Here is a 23,746-nt window from a genome sequence, read left to right as displayed (position 1 = left end):
GGAAGTCCGTCTGTCTTTCTGTCTGTATAAGGATCTACATCCTAAACGGATGGACCGATTGACTTCAAATTTGGTATGTAGCATTTTTTGGAGACCCTCCAGAGGTGTTTTTGGAATTAATTTTTTTGGGCCAAAAATAACGGTACTTGTCATACACCAATTTCAGTAAAGCTGTAATTGCTCAAAAACGGCTCCAACGATTTTGTTTAAAAAATTCAAATGTAAGTTTGAAAACAAGGTCTATCTTCTAATGAAAAAAATTTTTTTGGAAAATCATTATTAACGGTACCTGCCATAGAACGGTTTTTTTTAAATCCGATATTCTCCGAAACGGCTTATTCGATTTCAACGAAACTTTTTTTGAAGAAGCACTTATATAACTCAAATATAAGCCAAAAATAAAATTTCAAAAAAAATAATTTTTGGATTTTTAAAAAAATTTTGAAATTTTTTTTTGAAAAATAAAATTTTCGAAAACGGGACATTGTATTTTTTTGAAATTTTGTTTTTAGATGTGGATTAGTGATTTCTACAAAATGGCATACCAATTTTAATTTAAACATTTTTTTTAAAGAAAATCTGTTCCTTCTGCCTTCATTTTTTTTCAAAGTACAAAATCTCGGCAGTGCGCAAGCATGCGCAGCTAAATATTTTTATTTTGAATCAACAATTGATTGGTACACATACCCTATTCGGCTTAATGAATGGAACCGAATGGATTTTTTACGGTACCTGCCATAAAACCGTTTTTTTTCAAATCCGATATTCTCCAAAACGGCTTATTCGATTTCAACGAAACTTTTTGTGAAGAAGCACTTATATAACTCAAATATAAGCCAAAAATAAAATTTCAAAAAAAATAATTTTTGGATTTTTAAAAAAATTTTGAAATTTTTTTTTGAAAAATAAAATTTTCGAAAACGTGACGTTGTATTTTTTTGAAATTTTGTTTTTAAATGTGGATTAGTGATTTCTACAAAATGGCATACCAATTTTAATTTAAACTTTTTTTTTAAAGAAAATCTGTTTTTGGCCGATGATTCCGAAACACCCTGTGAAATAATTTTATTGAAATTCATTGGTATAACAGCCCTAGAAATGTCCTTCAAATAAAAAAAAAAATTGTACCGCTAACTCAATCCGTTCAAAAGTTATGATTTTTGCAACGAGATAAGTCATTTTGGACAACCGTGCGCCGCCGATCCGCCATCCAACCAACCAACACAGGCCGGCTGCTCGAGATGTTACTTATACTTATTAAAAGCATTCAATAGAGATTGCAATGATGGCCATCATCATCCTCGTCTTCTTTAGCATCATGATGATTATTATTATTGAAGGCGAGATTCTCTCACATCACATCACGATGCACCACTTGTAAGTCCGATGTTTGCGGCAAGATTGCTTTTGCAATCATGCCATTTCCATCGCCTCGATATCATGCCACAACCGCATCAAATGCAAATGTGTCTATTCATATCTAGACACTATGTGCTCTAGCCTCTAGGGGAAGACAACATTGTAAAGGAAGTGAGCTTGAAAAGCGAAATCGTTGGTCTTGGTCTGCAAATATTTTCTATATATATCTTCATTAGAATAAAGAAAAAGTAGATTGACGAGCCGAGTCGAGCAGGGAGACTCAAAACCACGAAGACTCAAGATCAAGACTGACATATCGAACAAGGAAAAAGTTATACTATGTATCTGGAATAGAGTTATGGGAGAAAGGTGATTTGTAGGATGTTGCTATTTTTTTCAAGGCCAATTAATTGGAGCACTGGGAAAGTAGTATCGAAAAAAAAAATGAAATTGATTTTGTTTTGACTTTCATTAAAGTTTGATCGATTTTATTGACATCAATTCGTCGAGCACAAAAATAGCTTGGAGGGATCTTTTCTTTCAGAAAAATAAAAAATAATAAAAATGCAGGAAGACCCATGGACAGAATGGTTAGTAATTTATATTGCTTTGAGATATATGTATATCTAACGAAAGGTTAAGTTTTTCTTGCCAGACAATTTAGACATAAAAGAGCCCTAACTTGGAAAAATAATATACCGAATTTGTATTGGTGGAAATTGTTGGCAGAAATAACCTTACTCACATACCCAAAGTCCCAACGAATCCTATTTGGGGTTTGGCCATCATCGTAAAAAACTGCATAAATATTGCAGTTTTAGGTTGAGCTTCAATTGGTCTTGAAGAGATTTAAATAAAAAAAAACTAGCTTATTTTTATGCTGAACCTAACAAAATTAAAACCAAATTTATACCATACTCCAAGTGATTATGAAGGTCTTTTTACGCACATATTTTTCTTCCCATGATGGAACAAGGATAAAATTCGCCATGAAAAACTGATTTTCGTGAACAGTACAATTTTTGGAAGAAATTAAAGGAAATACAAAACTAATGGTTTTTTTAATGTTCTGTTTAAGTTTTTTTTTTATGCGAAAAAAAAAAAAATGATTTTACTGCTGGAACGATCTGGAACAGACCGAATTTTTCTTCCGTTAAAAATGTATTCAACCTTTTGATGTTATTTAATTTATTGAAGTTCAAACAAAATTTTTGAAAATAAAAAATTAATTGTTAGCAAAATTTTCAATTTTAATAAAAACAAAAAATTATCAAAATTGGAGCTTTTCGGAATGGTCCGAAATAATTTGCTTTATTTACTTCACTCTAAAGTTAGTCAGTAGTTCAGGATGTGTTAACTTATGATTGACAGTCTATAACTTCTTTCTTGAGGCCAACTTTGCAATTTAATCTCCAAAGCCATTTTAACGTTTATTAGACTTTAAAAACAACAAATACTCAAATTATTAAATGATAACCTTTTTTTAGCAATGACGTACTTAAAAAAATTACTGTCTATTATACTAACTTTTGTAAAAGTTTTGTTTTTTTATTTTTGTTAGGTATGATTCAAGTTATTAAGGCATAAGCAAGCTTTGCTTCACCCCATTTCTAAGAAATAATTAATATCATACCTTATTTTTGACAACTTAGTTTCACAACACTAAGCGTCGAGATAAAATATAATTCAACTTTAACTTGTTCAAATTTAAAGATAGTATGTTTGTTGTGTATCTCTTAACAAAACCTAAAAAAAAGTCTTGTACATAATTTCTGTGTATTTTTCTACTCTGAGTCAATTTCACGGTACACCTACCTAATAAAAATACCATTTTGTTAGACTTTTGTTTCTGACATCTAATGACCTCCTTTATAGATCTTTGACATATTCCCATGACACAATAAATTCATAATATTTAACGACCCAGACCATGAAAAATAGTTAATATCGAGTTCGTTTATCAGCTCTTTTGTTTATAATATTATATGAGATTTATTTTGCTAGTTTTCAAATTTTTTCTTTTCAAATTTTGCTAAAATTGCAAATTAAATTAACCTGTTTCAATTGCCACTGGAGTGTATCAACTTGATTTTGTAAAATAACAGCTTCAACATTTGTCGAAGGATCAACAATTTCAAATCGATTTTCTATATATTCTCCATTTGTTTTTATTAATTCATGTTCCGTTTCGTCAAGCAGTTGAGATTCCTGAAAGTAAAAAAAGTAAGAGTTGTTATTACAAAATTCATAACATAATTTTATCTTTAAAATAAAATCTACAAGTACATGAACTTAATCTCTAAAGTAAAAAATTTAGCAACTTCACTTTATGCGTTATACACTTAACATCTGAAGACTGACGATTCAACGACGGCGATGACCGTGGGATGTTTTTTCTCTGACCATGATGTTTAAGAAATTCAGAGAAAAAAAAAGCTTTTAGTTTACTTAACTGGCATCTAAATTAATAATAACAAAACGGTGATGGTGTCGTAAATGATGAAAATTAATGTGCTCCTTCATTAGAAAAACAATGGGAAGCAAAATGGTATTTTTTTTGTGTGAAAAGTTTTTTTTCACCTTCTCAAATTTAATTTAACTAAAAAGGAGTTGCCAACAATATAATTGCATCATTACTCGTATGACACCTTTAAGAAAAAAAAAAAATATATGAAAGGTAGACTGGTTTTTAAAGTAATTGATGTGTTAAACACTGTAAAATGACACATTATGAGCCCAATCAAGTTCGTTGACTTCTTGATATCTTGAGTTAATTCCAAGTTCCGCACATATTTATAATAATTATAGAAATAACTAATTAAATAATCAATCAATTTATTAGTGAAATTAATTGAGAGAAATCGAAAAGATACTAACTATGACAAGTTTAAAAAAAAATTGAAATTAAAAAAAAGATAAATGCAGAAATACCTTAAATACAAAAATACCTTACAAATACAAAAATTTAATTTAACAATTTTAAGTTTAGATTTCAATCAGCAGACAATTGCGTCAGAAGCGTTTCTAAGTACAAGTATTAGCCCTTCATAAAAAACATTTGTGATGAAATCAAACAAACCTTTTATGCATAAATACCTTTACTTAAATAAAAAAGTCGATTACCACCATGAAGTGTTTTTTTTCTGCCTGCTACCGGATTGAGATGAAGTAGCAGCAAAAAAACACCTTTTAAGGTTTCTTTGAGATACCTTCTTCCATAGTTTTTTCTTGGATATTTTTTGTAATCTTTAAAGGTTTAATGTTATTATTTACCTATTAGTGGTTTTTCTTGCAAGCAAAATGCAATATAATAGATTCGTTCAGGTTAATTTATTATGGTGTATATCTTGTGCGCGCCTTACGCAATCGGATTTAACCAATTCCACGATTAGCTTTTGTATAGATGGTTGATATATTGCATAAGATTAGGCTTGATTGTAAAATAAGTTGTGTTTGACATTTAAAACATAGTTATTGCAATATAAATTGAGTTTTTTTTAAGCAAATATACAGAAGGGAAAGAAGTTTAATCGGAATAAGTCTTAAAGGGAATAAAACGAAGGAATAGAGTTTCTTAGTCTGTTTATTAATAATAAGTACATTTTTTTTTTTACTACCGGTGCAGTGTTTGGAACTAAACAAATGAGATAATAAAGATAGAGTTGTAGTTAATTATGAAATAAAAGTGCACATGTAAGAAAAGAAACATACATCGTCACCTACAACTTGTTTATTACAAAAGATCCAACAATACACTATATGTATTAATAGTTTTTAAGCTAATGACAACTTTACTAACAGTAACACCACATTATTGCTTAAAAGGTTTAATTGGTGTAAAACTTAAAAAAAAAAAAGAAACAAATTGAAAACAAACGGAAAACTCATTCATTGAAAAATTTTTATTGCATTACCTATGTACTTTTTTTTACTAAAAAAAAACTTAATAACTCCATTTTAAACCCAATTTTACTATAGTTCAGTAAAAGTTCAATGTTATAAAATGTGTCAAAATTTAGTTTAATTTTTAACTTTGAACAATCAATATTACTTTGGTCAGATTCTTGTATACCTTTAACTATGACTCTTTTACATGTACATTCCAATGTGCGAAGGTACTATACATGCTTTTTTTTTAAAATGCAGCACATAGATATCCATGGATTCACGGGCTGTGAAGTGGAACCAGTGATATCCGTTTGTTACGCGACAGTTAATCTCTTCATATGCAACATTCAAAGAAAAAAAAAAAAAATATATATAGAAACAAAAAATAACAAACATCTATGTTGTTTGTTTTGTTATGGTTGCAAGTGAGTCAGACTTCTGCATATTTGTTCGGTATTAGTTTTGGGATTCTAGGGGTATTTTAAATTTTACATTTCAAATGTTGTTGTTTGGCTGGATTTGTTCTTAATAATAGATATTAAAAAATAAATCTGGTTTTCGATATTAACACATGGCACATCTGGCATTTTTTGCATCAAATTAAGATGATCTTTCGAAAAATAAATAAAATTTTCAAGTCAATTTTTTATTTACCTAAAAAATTAATTTGTAAGAATTCTTTCCAAATCAAAACAAATTTCTTTTTTGTTAGAAATTTTTTTCATTCAAAAAGTATAATTTGTATAGATATTTTAACAAATAGATAAGTCATAATTACATCTTTTGCTAATCATTACATTTTCGCTAAAAACACCTGAATTTGAATCTCGACCGAGTTTAATATAAATAAATAGATTAATGGTTGAAATAACTTTATTTTCTGTTTATTATTTACTATTGAAAATGCTAGAAATATATTTCAACAAAACATGCAAGTATTTAAAACACAAGTTTATTTTTAAAACAAAAACGAATAAAGTTAAATAACTCAAATCAAAACACATTTATTTAAAAACAAAAAAACGAAGTTAATCTAACAAAATTACGTTGAAATTATTTGATAATTCGAGATTTATATTTAAATATGTACATATAGCTCAATTTTTTATATCTACATATATCAAAATGATGGATTATTGGAAAGTCAGTACTTTTTACGCCCGAGACCTGAAACTCTTTAAGAAAGTTTAAAAAAAGCAAAATTCATTCTTATAATTATTAAAAAAAACTTCTCTAGATCTAAAAAGGAAAAATACCATTGATTTCTCATAGAAAGACAAACTTTTACAAACAAAAGTTTTCAAAAAAGGAAGAGCAGTAAAAAAAAACTATTTAAGCTCAAAAGTTTTTTTTTAATTTTCAAAAAATAAACTTTGTATGCAATTTTGAAGTAAGAATTAATGTGTCAACACAATATTTCAAAAGTATTCCCGTTTTCGAGAAAGAAGACACATTAATGTTAATAACTCAATATGGAAGTTATCCGTTCTGAAGAAAATATTAAAAAACAAGAAAAAGCAGGTCTTTACATAACAAAAAATCTATCAACAACTATTTTTTAAGGAAATTCAATAAACATTTTATATCCATAAAATCATTACTTTTTGAATGATAAAATCTGTGACTCAAGGGTTTTGAAGCCATAATACTTAAAAAAAAAAAATTGTTAAATAAATATGTAAACTGTTGATAATTTTCCATTTCTTATATTTAAAGTTTTTGTATTGAAAAAATTATTTTTTAATCAGATTCGTTCTGTAACTTTATCACTGGCGAAAAACATTTTTGAAAGTCTATAATTCTATTTTCTTTAAAATTCAGATTTTAGGAATTTAGAAATAATTTTGATTTTGACCAAATTTTTTTTAATTTTGATTTGATACAATGAATTAAGTCATTCAAATATTTAATCATCACTGATAAAAGTTACAGAATAGGAGCACAGAACTTTCCACTTTAATATGAGTCTAAATACAATAAATCACTGGCAACTATAAGTTTTTCAAAAGACCTTTCTAATAAATCGGTTTGAACTAAGCAGTGCATTTTTATGTTTGAAATAAATAGCTTCAAATACTTTACTTTTAAGACAAATTTCCAAATAAATTAAAAAATGTCTGAATTTGGGTCACCCTGTAAGCTAAATTCCTAGTGCAAACATTTGTTTTATTAGAATTTTTTTTCCTTTACACAAAACCCTGCAGCACATTTCAAATCTAAGTCAATATTCCTGTTTTATTATTGCTGTTGTTGTTGAACTTTTCAAATAAAATCTGACTTAATTCTCAAACTCAACAGATTGCCCAGACCCATGGCACAGACATTTTATCTATGTACCTACAAAAACTATAGCATCCACCTGTTGTTGTATGTGCTCTCAACTCATGACTCATGAATGATAATAAACTTAAACAAAAAAACAGAAAACAAAAATGCGTAAATAACATTAGGTGATCCACTCTGGGCTGCAATATTTCAACACACTATTTCCATACGAGTACATGGCCGTACATTTCCTGTTTCATGTGCTATAGTTGTGGCCCCCCTTTATCTGGGTCTTTGCTTCTCTTTTATTCTTCTTATTTGCAAGCATATGATGATAATATTTTTAGTGCAGTTTTTTTTTTGTTATACTCCATAAAGTGAGTAGGTACATATTCTCCCCCACACAAAACTGGGACTATGGGAATCCACATTTAGTGATCCAATTTGGAATCTACATTGTATGTCGACCCCGAGGGTATGATGGGAATATATGAAACCCTTGTATGCTTCGCTTCGTTGTTTTAATTTGTAAAACACCTGTACATAGAATGAAGAGGAGATGATGATGATGACGTTAGTTATGGGTGCCTTTGCCTTCCTCCGTCACCCGTTCTACTCCACCTCCAGTGCCTGAAGTTATCCAAGCGTCACAAGAATGCATTTGTTTGGTTATATTATATTGTTATCTGTCAGATACTCGCACGAACCTCATTCCACATGCCACATGCTGTTTAAATGAGATTTCTGGTGCTTCTGCCTTTTTTACAATTCTGGGGAAGAGACGATAACGACACGGTGTGGCTTGCAGAAGACACTCATATATGAATGTGGGTGATATCGTTGCCTTCAAACTCTAGAAAAGATACACTTCTCACACCGGACTTAGAGTATATTTTTTCTGTCTTCAAAATGTAAATGTAAAGAACAAGAACAATGAAACTGTTAATAAGTGATTTTTTTCTTCTAATTTCTTGCTATGAATTTAGACTTCTCGAAACATGTATGAATCTATTGTTTTTGTTAAAGATATCTTTAAGATACTTTAAGTGCTAGACAAGAATGAAGAAAGAGAAGTGGGTGGTGAGAAAATATGCGTTTTAAATCCATCTTCATAAACTCGTGTGTTCATTGTGAAAGAAGGTATTGTTCGCAAAACGAACGTCGACGAATCTTTCACAGTCTTAAAAGGGTTGACCTTAATAGGGAAAGGCAAAGTATCTTGCAGGTTGAATTTTTTAATGTGTTGTATTTTTAATGATTTTTTTCTTATTGTTATAGAAATTAAAAATGTAAAAAAAAAAACAGAAAAAAAAATAATTCGCAGATTTAAAACAATTAACTGTGAACTTCAATTTCACATTCCATAGAGGAAACAATTAACTGTTTTTTTTTTTTCTTCTCTGCACTTAACAATTGTTTGTAATGACTTTAAGTGACTTTAAGTTATCGTAACTAGACCAGTTACTTTCTACATATGTTAGTTTGACTATAATCATGATTATATTTGTTTTTTTTTTTTTTTTTTTGTTTTTTAATATGTGACAGAGGTCTTGAGCTTTTGTCGGACGGTGGTTGGTCTTGTTAAAGGTAACATGTCTCAAATAGTGTAATAAAAACAAAAATGTGGTATGTGAAAATGTTAAACGAGAAAATAACTTAAGTGTCCCAAATTGTTAACATTTTAAGTAGTTGGGAAAAAAGCTTAATTCAATGAATGTTAAATTGTTTTTGAGTGTTTTTTGCAAGCATTAAAGACATTTTTGCAAACAATTTTTCTTATAAGAGATTGGGTATTAATTTTTGAACATGGAACGTAGGTAAATGTTTGTTCTAAATTTAATTTTGTGAATTCTTTAGGTAAAAATTATAGTACTTCTCAGACAAAAGATAGTTTGTTTGAATTACAGAGAAAACATTAAGTTAAGAAAAAGTTATTTTTTTGGTCTACGCTTTCGCTCTGAGAAATTCTACTAACACTTAATCGAGATTTTGCTTTCAATTCGCATTGAAGTGCTCATAAACATACATACGTTCAATGAAAACTCCTTTTAAAGATATTTTTTCCACTCTTACATATTTGAAGTTAACCAATTACAAAAGTTTAATTTCCCATTTCTAACAAGCAAATGAAATAAAAAAAATAATTTGCCAAAAATTTACTAATTTTTAGATTTTTAATAGTGCAGTATTTAAAAAAACAAAAAAAATTGACATTGGGAATTTTCATTGCAGTATATGCTCATATACTGATTTTAAGCTCAATGAAAAAACAATTCACAATTTTAATTGAATTTAGTTATTTAATCATGAAAACGGAATAGTCCCCCAGGTAGTAGGTAACTTATAATGTCACATTTTTTTCTAATAAAACCTGGAACATGCAAAAATATTTTATTGAATGTTGAGAAAAACGAAAAAAAAAAAAATTCATAAAATTAGCAACCCATTCATTTGGTGGGCATATTTTTTGTCAAAAATCTACTGTTTAAACTTTTTGTGAACTTTGACCAAATTTAGGGGGCCTATCGGACGGAGAATACTTCAGAATCTTTAACAGACTGTAAACCACCCTAATACAATTTTCAGTACCAAAAATCATATTTTTAATTTTCTTCGACTTTTTTTGCCTGTTCTCACTGGGTTGTAATTTTGTTTTCACTTACTCAAAACTGCTGAGTTTTTCAATATTGTAGCAATTCTTAGGGAATGTGGTCTTAAGCGCGTCAAGTGACATTTTTTTTTATATGTTTTGAGAAAAAAAGGCATCGCAGAACAAAATTTAAATACAGTTCAGAAAAATAATTTTGTTAAGAGAAAATTCAGTTTCAGTTTCAAGAAAAATTCAAAATTTGGAGAAATTTTTACTCATTGTTTGAAACTGTTATAATTGTCTCCTAAAAGGTGAAACTTAATATGTATGTAAACAAATAATGCAAAGAAAGTTTATATACATATTTTTTTTTTTTTCATAAAATAACATCACACTTAAGAATCAGGTCTTATGAAAAGTAGGTAAAAATTCTGTAAGACAGAATTGATGTATCTTAATTTTGCAATGAACAGAAAACTATTTTTTACTGATGACCCCATGCTGGGGTGAAGATCGCAACTACTATAAATCAATCATTAAAAATCTTCATTTAAGAGTTTAAATTGCCCTGAGCATTTGTTTGGATTTATTCTTACATTAGACAGAATAAAAGATTTAACAAAAAGTATTTTCATTCAAAAGCCTCTCCAAGGTGACAGAAGAAAGTGATTATAAAATAACTTCGATTAACCTCTTTTATTACTTAAATACAATTTTTAAATGACTTTTTTTCAATGTAAAATAAAGTAATTTTGCTAAATTCTTCTCATTTTTTTTTATTTAATTTAAAAAAATATTAAATTTAATTTTAGATTTCATATGTACCTATTAATTGACAAAATTGATAATCGAGAATACTTGGAATACTCCTTTGACTTTGAGTGCTATTTATAGTTTATTAATTGAAATTAATTGGAATGTAAACATATGAAGTTTAAATATTTTTATGATTGTTTTTTGTAAAAAAAAAAACATTTTCAACTTGGCCACAATTAATTGAATTCAAATTTTGGTCACCAATTCAATGATAAATATGAATTTGTCAATATAAACAAAATACCTATCTTTATTAATGCTTCTTCAAACTTTGGAATCCAACTTGTTTATGCCTGCTTGCAAAAAGACACAAGAGTATACCTACATAATATTAAAATACATGATCTTGAGCACGATTTTCAAGGTGAAGAGGCATTTTAATTAACACCCTCATACTCATCAAAATGTTTAAAATTACCGAAAGGTGAAGGTACTCTTGTACACTTAACGGTGGATTTTTTTTTACAAATAAAATTTCTTTAATAAAATACATAAATCAATTTTGAAGTATCTAATACTTTTCATATTCAAGTGCAGAATTAAGTGGATAACTTTTTATTTCTCATCTTTCTTTTTTTTTTTTTGCTGTGAAAAAAATTTTGCTTATACTGATACTTAAAAAGTGCTTGCGGCTTGTGGGAGTTCAACTACACTCGGATTCATTTAAATATATTCATATGTTTTTTTTTTTAAGTATGATTAAAGACTTTGGGAAAAAACAAAATGATTTGTATTTACTAAAAAGCATCGTTCAGACACTAAAATTTGGTTTTAAAGCATTTATTGACCTAGATATGTAATATGATTCTATTCAGATGAACTTGAGTGTAATTTCAACAAAATATATATACTTACACCGCTATACTAATTAGTTCAAAGTCATAAAAACTTTTACAACGAAGGCACTTCTTTGAAATTATGTATATGGGTATTATAATCTTGAAGCTTTTTTTCTTTCTTTTTTTTTTTGGGTGAGTTGTGAATTTTTTGGGATATGATTGAAGTGTGAAGCTAAGGAAGAGTGTATGGCTTTAGGCATAACAAAAGAATTAACCGAAAAGTTTGTTTTTTGTGTGTTTTTTAATTTTACTTAATGGAAAACATTCTCTTTGCGGTAGGTACATTTTTTTATTACAGATTTGTAGGCAAATTAATAAAGAAGCAAAAAAAAAAAACCATTTAAGTTGAGGAATAAAACAGAAAAAATTCAAATTAAGGTAAACTTTTTTGCCAAAATGTTTACATGTGTTTTTGATGTGTTTTTATTGTTTCGAATTTATCTTAACATAAAGAAATTGTAATAGATATTTTTTATGGATAAAGGTGTGTAAATGATTTTGGCTTATTTTGTAAGGGTTTTATAAAATGCGTGTGTAGATGTTGCTATTTGATATGTTTTATAGTTTTAAAAGTTTAAAGTTGTAAGATTACGTAAATATTTTAGTATTCAGAATATTGGAAACATCTTCTTAGCAACAAAAACTGTTTTATTCCAGATAAAGATAAACAATTTGATAAATGAATGATAAACTGCAGAAACTTTAAATACGCGGGCTAATCTATTTAAATCTTTGGATTAATTGGTTTATTATTAATGGAGTTGAAATATTTAACTCATGATTAACTACAATTCTAAAAGTAAGTATTTTAACTTTTATCGCAAGGGACCACCAAAGGCTTTTTTTTTTTAATTAAAACTGAATTTATTAGCTAAGCACAAAGCATAAAACAAATATAGGTAATGTAGGTAAATTGTGAAATGCTAGATCTACTTATCAAAGCTTTGTGTTAGAATTTTCAGTCAACATTCAACATACAAACGAAAACCAAAGCTGACATCAGACCTTCTGAAGAATACTGTTTCTCACCTTTTCAAAGCAACTTTGAAATCTAGTAATAAAAACAGTTTATTAAAATAAATAATAAGAAATGTTAAAATTTTCGAGCCCATGTTGACTTCTAAAAACATTTTATAGAAATTCATAAAAAATCAGACAGTATAACCTTCCAGTAATTTGGACATTAGATAGTTGTTGTTAAGAAATTCAGAAAAAAACCGTCATGTTCAAAAAACTGTTGAAGAAGAATTCTAGGTAGACAAAATTTTGGACTCTTAACGAAAAATTCACATCGCATCACAATCTCAAAAAAATTAAATTTTTTTGAAAACAGATTGATGGTTTTTTTTCAAATTTTGTTTAATATTTTCATAAAAATGATATACATACATACCTACATACTTTTTTTGAAAAGAAGGTAGGTATAAAAAGCAATAAAAAAACATTTTTGTCTAAAAATTTGTTTTTGTACTTCGTTTTGTGGTTAAAATCATTTAAAACGTAGTTAAAATAATTCTAAAAACAAATTTTTTTTTATTCTTAAAATATTACCTACTTAATTTTAATTTTTCATAAAAAGGTTTCACATAAGAGCTACTTTTATACTAAGAGCAAGTGCGTGCGACCTAGTCGTGCTCGTTAAAGGATCATTAATGGTTGAACAATTTTCTTACTTGATCTCCAAAAGAAAAATAATTCCTATGAAGAAAATGTTGCGCATACGCCATAGTGAACGTTATTAGTTTATATTTTAAAAATTGTTATACAAACAGGTAAGGGGTAATTGAGAACTTGAGCCAATGCAATTTTTTCCAATCCAACAAAATGTAAAATATCGAAAATTTGAGTTTTGCTGCTGAAAACTTTTCACAAAGCTTGACAGTTTTCGGCTTAACACCAACCGATGTTGGCGCAATTTTAAACCCTTAACTAATCAAACACTATTTTATGTTTTAAAATTTTGTGACCTGAGATTATTTTTCTTTATATTGTCTTGTTTTTTTTTTTAAATAAACGTTTGGATAAAAATGTAACAGGGATTAACTATTTCCTATTAATATGTTTGCAGTATAAAATTCAAAGCTTAATCTAATGACTTTGAGATCTAATAAATGATAAAATTTAAGCCCATTTAGTCTGCCATTGGACGATAGGAACTGTCAAGGTTCTACAATACTAAGCTCAAAACAATAAAAAAAAAATAAAATTATGATTTCAAAACCCTCTTGTATACAAAATATCAACCCAATACAATTAAAATTCATACAAAATCTCATTTCACTCCTAAACCCCAATCTCATTTCAATCTTTCAAACTTATTTCATCGCTGTGTTTAAGTTTTCTTCATTGCGTTCATTTGCGTTCATTGAGCAATTATCATATCTTTGTTTGGTTACAAAGAGATAAACCAATTTAAGCTTTCAAGCTTGTCACGACACAACCATCAACTCTTCACGCCCCATGGCTAAATGGATTTCCTAATGAATTCACTTACACTTTCCTCAAATAAAACACATACATTTTAATCTAATCCAAGATCTTGAAAAGTAAACGTCATCTTTGTTATCATATCGTTAATCTATTTATTCACGCAGCATGCAACTGTATCCGTTGTAAAAATTATAATCAAGAAAAAAAAAAAAAAAAACAAAAACAATATTTGAATTTTAAATTTGTTTAAAAATGTTCATGCGTCAAGATTTCCAAACCCAACTCATGGCTTCATTGCGTCCTTACCTCACATTTCAGAGGTATAATTTTGTTGGTTTTGATTCGTGTTTCTTAGACATTTTGACTGATCAATGATTTATCACAAACATGACCTAAAACAAATGCAATAAACAAACATAAAACAGTAACAGAGCAGTGTGATGAAACAAGTTTTTTGTCTCCGAAACCCCAAACGACCCCATCAGCTTTTATGCGTTTTGCTTCTTTCAGGCAATCAATCAAAATCACATCTAGACTACCGCCTCGCTTAAGGAAATCTAAGAAATCTTAGCCAGGAAATGCATAAAACTTTGGCTTGAATCTTAATGTGCGCGTGGTTTTAAATCATAAAAAAGCACAGGAAGTGTTAAAGACGCCCGCCCGCTACCACCGCTGCGACTCTGCATGTACATCCGGTCTAACCTCCGGTCTCCGTCTTGACACCAGAAATGCACATTAAAATAAATTATGGACAGGGAATCATTTCAATCAGTGTGACATTAAACAAATATCATTCCAGTCCCCGCCTGAATGTTTCGAAATAAATTAATCCACCAAAACCATATGACAGATTTAGGCCGCGTGTTATTGCAAAAAAAATAATAATAAAAAATAAATATATTGCTGTCATTGCATTGAAAAATGTAAAAAAATTATATCTATGACAATATGAAAGATACAGGTCAACACATAATCCGTGTTTCTATTCATTGTGGATATACTGAAAGGGGAGGCGTTTTTGTGGCAAAAAAAAAAAATAATATGCAAAAACCTCTATCCAACTATTAAAGTTTCAAATTCATACGACAGATAGGCTTTATACACAGGTCGTCATGCGTGTCGCTTTCACAACACATCACAATACAATCGTTTAACTCAGAAAATAAATACTCATCATATCGAAGCATGTCAGCGCCGTCACTGCGCGCTGCCGTCAGTTGGCAGCCTCCCGCCAGAATCATTTTCTAAACCGTTTAGATCTTGACCTATTTATTGGAGCAGCAGGAGGAGGAGGTGTATATTATGATATTTTTTTTTGGAAAAATCATTCGGTGAAACGATATATTATTAACAAAAGAAAAACGAATAACATACAAATAACAATACACTGAGAGAAAAGATTGATAGAAATTAAGGCACATGCACTAGAAAATTAAGTAATAAAAGAAAACTACATCTTAACAAAAAACTGCCTTAATTTTCCCATACTTTGCAGGTTTTAATTTTCGGTTTTGTATCAATTGAGTAAACTGTTTTCTTAAATATTGTTCTAAGGGGAGTCATCTGTTGTATCTTCTATGCTGTTTAGGCTTGTTGTTTTGAGCAAGTATTCCTTTGGAGTAAAAACTTGCAAAACCCAACAAAGTATTATAAAATTTGACATGATCGGCTTTATAAAACTGCATTTTTTTTTAAGAGTCATAGGTATTTCTGATTATTTATTATTATTTATAATGATGATTAGGGTGACGTATAAAAAAATGGTCAAAAGGTTAATGAAAGGAAAAAAAGTTTGTTTTTTTGTTGGTTTTTTTAATGAAAACTGATTGCATTCAAACAAATTTCAACTTTCTTTCTTAGCTGAAGTTATGCTTTCAGGTGGTATAAAATTTATAGTAGAATGTCTTGTAAAAATATTGACAAAATATTGTGCGAAGAAAAAAAGTTTTTTTTTTGCTGTTTTTCATGAAAAATAAGTGATTTTGCAAAATCATTATTATACTTTTTACGCGAAATAAATACTTGAATGAAATTGTTTTTGGAAAATATAAGGCTTTTAGATTGTATAATTCATTTTACAAACTTTTCATATACGAAAATTGACAAAATGATAAAAGAAAAAAGGTAATTTTTTCACTTTTTTTTTTCTAAAATATGATTGGCTTCAAAAAATGATTCTCTTTTTTCTACAAAACGTACAGAAATAAATAAAGTTTAAATTTTTAGCTTAAAATAAATGTTTAGGTACCCAAAAAATAAATAGAAAAGCAATTTTTTCTCTTTTTTTGCTTAGAAAGTAATTTTTTATTTTCTTATGACGTTGTCACGTAAAATTATCGTTCATAAAACGACTTTAAAGACAACCGATTTTTTTTAACGACGACTATGAATCCCATCCTATATCCTGTTTCCAGTATTGGTTCAAAATTATAACGACAACAAAATAAAACATTAGAAAAATTATCAGATAACGGAGTACTGCATCTTCACAAAAACTGCATAAAATCTGTATAATTAAAAAAAAATTCAAACATTTCTCCTGAAAACAAAAACCAAAATTTGTGCAAAATCTGAAAAACTTTGTACAGAATAATATTTTTCTGGAGACTTGAAGAGTAACCTTTATTATGTTTGCCAAGTTATTTCATTTTTGAACTCGAGATATCATATTATATCAAATAAAGATTTCTGGAAAATCAGTAGTGAAATCAGTATCAGGAAGCTTAAAAATGCTTAGTCTGGAATTCTATCAACATTTTGAAGGGACATTTCTTTTTGTTTAGAAATTCAGTTACACAATTCCGTGCTACTTTCATAGGGAAAATTTAGAGATTTTTGTTTTTTTAAATATTAAACTAATTTTTCGTTCAGTGTAGACTTGAGGTAGATAAATAAAGCGATAAAAGATACAACTCTCTTTAGTTTGAAACATAAATTGACTCTTGTAAAACAATAGTTCATATGCATGCCTGATGTAAAAAGTGAACAAAAAATAATAATACCAGTTACAGAAGAGGAAGTGAGGGAGTGGTCGGTCGTTGGTTCAGTTCGATTTGGTCGGCACCAGTTGTCCCTAAAATGTCAACGGAAATAACGATGTGAGAGGAAGTGCAGGTTATGTGTGCGAGCAGATACTGCATCAGACAATGAATGTATTTTTTTTCGATGGTCAATCGATTACATTTGTGTTCATCGTGTGTTAAAAAAATAAAAATAACTGTTGTTAAAAAAAAAGAATTACATACCATTTGACTATTAGACACAATTCATGTTCCAATATTTTACTATTGGGGGAATTCAGTATATTGACAACAGAAAAAAATCTTATAGGTACACTACAGCATTTAGATTTAAAGCTCGATGACACTTTGACAATCGAAATAAAAACATGGAGTGAATTTCAATTGACGGTCGATGACTTTAAAAAATATTTGTATAAGAGTTGCGTTACGCAATAAAAAATGTAATAGCCATAATTTTGTAGAAAGAAATAAACAAATAGGTATTTGGTGAAGAAGTTTATGTTGAGGAAATGGTAAAAGAAATCTTCTAGGATGGAAGAATGCGTACATCAGAAAGAGATTTATTAGAAAAACAATTAAATATATTCCAGTCGTGTCTTCTTTTCTTTTCGTATATTTATACTTTTTGCATATCTTAGAAAACGTTCACAAATGGCAAAAAAATGCTAGGGAAAAAATAACAGTAAGAACAGGCTTTGAACAGGTATGATTTAATTTTTCTCTTTTAGTTTCTATTGTATCGCAGAATTTTATGTAACAGATACCGGCTGAATTTTTTATTGAAAGATTGTTTTTGATATCATTAATAAATTATGAACAAAATCATTAATCAAAGTTTGCTAATTATCATAAAAAGAACATTTCTTAATCCCTTTTCCGTCATTATAATATAAACTCTTAAGAATACATCTGGTGTTAAAAATTATCACTTAATCATTTTAAACTTTTGGATTCTTTATATTGGGTATTATTTTTTTTTTACAGGGGAAACAGAATATCATAAGAATAGCAACTTTTGTCAAAAAAAAAAATATCAGATTATTAATTTAGAATTAAGAAGTACTAAGCGAATGTAAATTTTAATAAAAGTCATTTCAATCAAGAAATACCATAACGATGTCCCATAGTAATCTATATCACTTAAAAGGTTTTAAAGAGTGTAGTGTTACTCGTGCAAGTTAATAGCTTCAATGGTCTCATCTCTCATTTCAAGTGAATTATATAGGGGAAAATTTCTAACATTTCTCTTAAAAAGTTCAAATTTTTGAATATTGCCTTATATGAAAACTGCAATTTTTCATCATCGGTGGTACGATTTTTGGTACACAAAAAAAATACAAGGGTCATTCTCTCTCGGATTCAAGATTCGTTATTTGTTATGAGTTTTGACTCAAGGTTATAGTAGTACCTAAACTCAGTTGTTCCAAGATCCAATTTGTTAAAATTATCTATCAATATTATTATTAACCAAAATATTACCAAATTTATATTTTTTTAAGTTCCAATTTGTAAAATTTTGATTACAACTTTTCAATAACCAAACTTTTTACGAAAATTATGTCTCTCATTGGTGTCAATTCTGCCTCAAAGTTCTTTTCAGTGCATTTTTGATTGATAAGAAATACCAATCAAATTTGCACTAAGGTTCCAATTTGACACAAGACACATTCCATTTTTTGTCTGAAAAATTTGTAACAAAATTATGTCTATTTATTAACCAGTTCAAATTTGTTAAAATATAGAACCATGGCCTTATGCCAAATTTGTACTCAAATGTTGTCTATTTTAATTTTAAATTTTATATTTAGATTCAAGTTTTCCTCTAAATCAAATTTGTACAAATTTGAGGCTTTAAAAATAAAAATCAAGATTTTCATTAAATTACTCTGTACCAAAATGTTTTATTTCATAGAAAAATTACTTTAAATTTTGAAGTTTCGTTGACTATGACTTGAAAAAAAAGTATCACTCGGTATAAATAAATACATATATTCAAAGGATGGTTTAAGACTAATTTGAATGCCGACAACGAAAAGATTAATAATATATGAGCATTTTTATTAATATTTTTTTTTTTAATTTTTATAAATCTTTTACAAGGAATCAAACCTCCAAGAATCAAGAACCAAGAACCAACGAGACACCAAAGGAAATTTCGATGTTCGCACACAAAAATTCCATATAAACATATATGCATTCATACAAATCAATAACCCAACAATCCAACAAAAATATCAAAAACGTGATTTTTATTTAAATTAATGAAAAGAAAAAGAGAATTCAACATAAAAAGTCATTAGTGGCCAATATCACTCGTTTATTATTTATTTCATAAAAAAACTTTTCCATTCAATGTCTCAAATGACAACGATCGATTGTTGTAGTGTGCTAAAAATATACAACAACCAAAAAGAAACAAAAAAAAGAAGTACATTTCAAGGACAAGAGTAACCTTAAAATAAAAAATATAAAATAAATAATTAAAACAATTCGTTTTTATCGTCTCCATCCATCAGAAGAGTGTAGTCTGTCGTGCCAAATAGTTTCTGGAATTTATTCCAAAGAAGGCTAAACGAAAATGTCTAGCTATTTTGCAAATGCGTTGAAATTGCGATATACCGGAGACAAAAACGACAAGAATAAATTGTATATCCAGCTAAAAGCAGGAAAAATCAAATGAATTTTGTTCTCCAACAAAAATATACGAGAAGATGGTATAGTCTATGATTTTGGATAAAAGTGTTGATGGCAGACTCTATGAGAATATAAAAATCGAAAAAAAAAAATAACATCAAATTGGGAAACATTTTCTTGAATGTGATTTATCTAAAACTACTGCAGAGAAATAATAAAATAAAATAAAACAAGCAAACTTTCTCCATTCCTTAAACGTTTTTTCTGGAGAATGGAGCCAACATGGGTACAACGATGCTTCAATCAAAAATCGATTTATTTCAATTTCAATTGTTTTCGATTGTTTGGAATTTTGTTTACTTGGTATATCGCAAATCGTTAATGTGAAATGAAGAATTTAAAATAAAAATTTGTTAACTTCGTTTAGATTCTTTGATTTTAATGGATTTTAAATTTTTCATTTATTTAAATTTAAGGCTTTAATAATATTAAATTTTTTCTTGTCGCCTGTTTTTTCACTACAACAGGTAAAATATAACCGAAAAACTCTGATGAAATTCGGCATGAAGTTTTAATATGAAGCAGATACAAGTAATCCATAAAGTCCTTGCCTGAAAAATTAACTAAAATTAAAGGGTGTTTTTGTTTGAAGAATTGATGAAATTCAGAATAAGTACAAAAAAAAAAACTTTGAAAAAAAAGATACCCCAATGAAAATTGGTAAAAATGTTTTCTTTACCACGGTTATTCTTATGAACTTTAATAAAAATGTTGTCTTTTCCATGGGAATTATGAATAAAATAAGTCTATTTATTTTGCCATGTGAAAGGGTGATTTTTTTTTAAAACGTGTAGAGAAAAAGTGGGTTTATTGCAAAAGCTAAGCAATAATAATGGTACCCAATTGAAATTAAGTAATGTTACATTAGCAATGAAACTAAGAATCTTAATTGTCTATATGATAAAAAAAGGTTAAAGGGTGTTTTTTGAATAAAAAAATTTATGGGGGACTTTTAACAAGTTTTCGTAATAAGGTTACTCTTGTAATAGAAACTAATAATTTTGGGTCAATTGGTGTTTTTTTTAAAGAGGTAATAAAATCTGTAGTAAGTCTCAAAAATCCTGTTTGGAGCAATTAAGAAAAAAATTTTTTAGATGTAAGTATTTTTTGGCCATTTGCAGTTGAAAATGTAACTTTATATGTTCATATATAAATAGGGACTGCTTTATAATTAACTGTGTTTTCAAATTTTAGCTTTATTGCCTTTATTAGTATGTATTTTTATTCATACATAGAAATAAATTTGAAAAATTAAAATATAAAAATTTAAAGTTGTAAATATGTATGCAATAATGAATATTAATACAAACAAATTAATCCAAAAAAATAGGAAGCCTATGATAAGTAAATTGTTGGTAACAAGAAATAAAGAACAAAAATACCATACAAGGTAAATTTGATTTGCAAAGTGGCAAACGTAATTTCCAAGTAAATATATTTAATTTGTAATATGCTGAATTTAATTTTCAAAAGGTGTAAACTAAACTTTTTCTTATGAGCTTGAAATTCTTTGAGTACCTACTTTTGTTCGCTAGAATAACCTTACTTTTTCAGGAAATGTTTTGATGAGTAGATGTTTCTTCAATAAATGGGAAGTAGAATTAAATGTCACAACAATGGTAAAAATGTCATTTTCATCGACTTGAGTGTCAGAAAAGTTTTTACTAATGGTGCGGTCTTTAAACAATGGACAAGGCATTTTCTACTGACTGGAATGTTATTGGGTTTGAACATCTTAGCATCGATTTGGCTCGAATAAACACCACTTTGACTTTGCTTCATGACCAAGACACAAAGCCTTATTTTAGGCTTCAGTTTATTTATAGGTACTGTTAAGCTACTTGGATGAAGTTCAAATAAGAATTGTGTCAAAAAATAAACAACTGATTAGTGAGGTGAAGATACCTTCCTACCTTATTCAAAATTTAATGAAATTTCTATAATACAAATTTTGTTGGTGTAGGTTCAATATTTCTTTTATCTCGAACAAAATTATAAATATTTAAGTTTTACAACAAAAACTAATTTCCATACAAAAACATAAATTATTTAGTCCCACTTAAAACTTTATGCGTTGATCTAAAAATGTTAGTGATTCGACATACTTGATGGGACTGAAAAAGCTGAAATATTGAAGAGTTTCAGATGTTTTTTGATAAATATTTCATATGCCAACCAAAAACAAAATCCCAAACTAATTCAAACATCATAATCTGTTATAATGGGCGAATATTTGCGACCCACTTGGCAAATCTATTTGCATACGATTTGTTTATATTTTGCATAGGAGCATCGCTTGAACAAGCTTGGCCCATCTGCAAAGAAGATTAAAATAGTAAGTAATAAGGGAACAAAATATAAATACAGAACGAATGGAACGTCCAACAAAACAAAACTGGCCCAAGAGGTGAGTCGCGTTAATCAAGCGAAATCCCGCCATTAGACGTCGCCGTTCGTCTTTCGTTGATCTTAAAATAGGATTTTGACTTAAAAAACAAATATAATAACAAATCTCCCTTTTAGCTAGATAGCCCACTACTCTCTCGCTAGCTATAATGGAGTGTGCTATACGCCACCATATCAACCATATTGGAATCACCAACCCAACAATGTTAGAAAGGAATTTCAAAATATTAGTGTCAGTTCTATATTTAAGATTTTTAAGATTTAAAGTTCTCGCTGTTCTGTCTTTTTTCTTGTCTCTACTCTATCTCTCTTGGCCCCGTGCGTCATGATGTGTGAGAGTATATTTTGCAAAATTTCACTCAGATGTGAAATTTCAGCTTCCCACATATCGCCAATGAAGAAATTCCGTCATTGTAAGAGCTAGTCAGTGCGATCTATGGAATGCATCTGTTGGATACATTTTCTATATTATATACAACACATCTTCCTCGTATAGAAGATACCCGTTTGGTTTTTGTAACTTTTCTGTCTAGTGATGTATCTGCATCTCCATAATGCTAGCGTAGAGCTCCCTGTTTGGCGTTGTTTTCGTGGATTAATGACCTATCCTATTCACGTAAATTTGAATCTCTGTGAAATAAAAGGAAACTTTCTTTCCCATCGAAATAAAATATGTATCTTTGTAGAGCTTAGTTTGGCAGCAGCCAACACTATCATCCATCCCTCTGTACCTCTCTCTTCGTTGCCAATTTGCAATTTATACTGCAAAAGATAGTTTATCTAGATAGGAGAGGACGGAGGATTGAAAGCATATGCTGCCATGTTGGAAAAAGAGATGTATGTTATGTTGTTTGTAATGGAATCTCCATTCATACTCTTATGCCGTTACAATTGCTCCAGTTTCTGAGGTAATCATAAATGGCTTTAAATAATGACGACAACAACAAAACACGACGACTATAATGCTGAGCTGAGAAATCCTGGATGATGGGAACATTGTTTAGATAGTTTTTTTTTTAATGAGCAACATTCTATTGTTTTGGAACACAAAAAATATTTATGATATGACAAATGCGGATGGCTTGGTATGCTCTACTCGCGTTGGTATCTTTAAGTTTTGATTTCATTTTCATGACGAAATATTAATTAATAACACTTTAACTGAATGTGTAGTGTGATGATGATGGTGAATCAGTTAATTTCTTTTTCTTTTTATGTTGTATTTCCTTCTCTAGGGAAAAAAGTTTCTACCTTACTTATATGCGCGATCGGTGAGCGATTAGTATGCAAATAGCGTTATGGATTCCATATCCGTCTGCCGGTTTTCCGTTTGGACATGCAACAAACATACAACATGTCTGTGTCGGATTTTTTGTTTGTTTGTTTATTTATTTATATTTTTTTCTTAAGTTTTTACTTGATGTTCTTAGTGGAAT

The 23,746-nt window shown here is 28.7% G+C and overlaps 1 protein-coding gene across 1 annotated transcript in view; it reads right to left on the bottom strand.

Moving 5' to 3' along the window:
• The window catches only part of LOC129909020 (ras guanine nucleotide exchange factor E), a 54,332-nt gene that overhangs the window by 6,198 nt on the left and 24,388 nt on the right, over nucleotides 1–23,746 (bottom strand). The window contains exon 2 of the mRNA XM_055985934.1: nucleotides 3,415–3,567. Within this exon, the coding sequence (XP_055841909.1) occupies nucleotides 3,415–3,567 (153 nt within the window). The remainder of the gene's footprint in view (nucleotides 1–3,414; nucleotides 3,568–23,746) is intronic.

The sequence above is a fragment of the Episyrphus balteatus genome, chromosome 2, assembly GCF_945859705.1.
Source record: "Episyrphus balteatus chromosome 2, idEpiBalt1.1, whole genome shotgun sequence".
NCBI classification, from domain to species: Eukaryota; Metazoa; Arthropoda; class Insecta; order Diptera; family Syrphidae; genus Episyrphus; species Episyrphus balteatus.
This window is presented reverse-complemented; position numbering and strand designations above follow the sequence as displayed.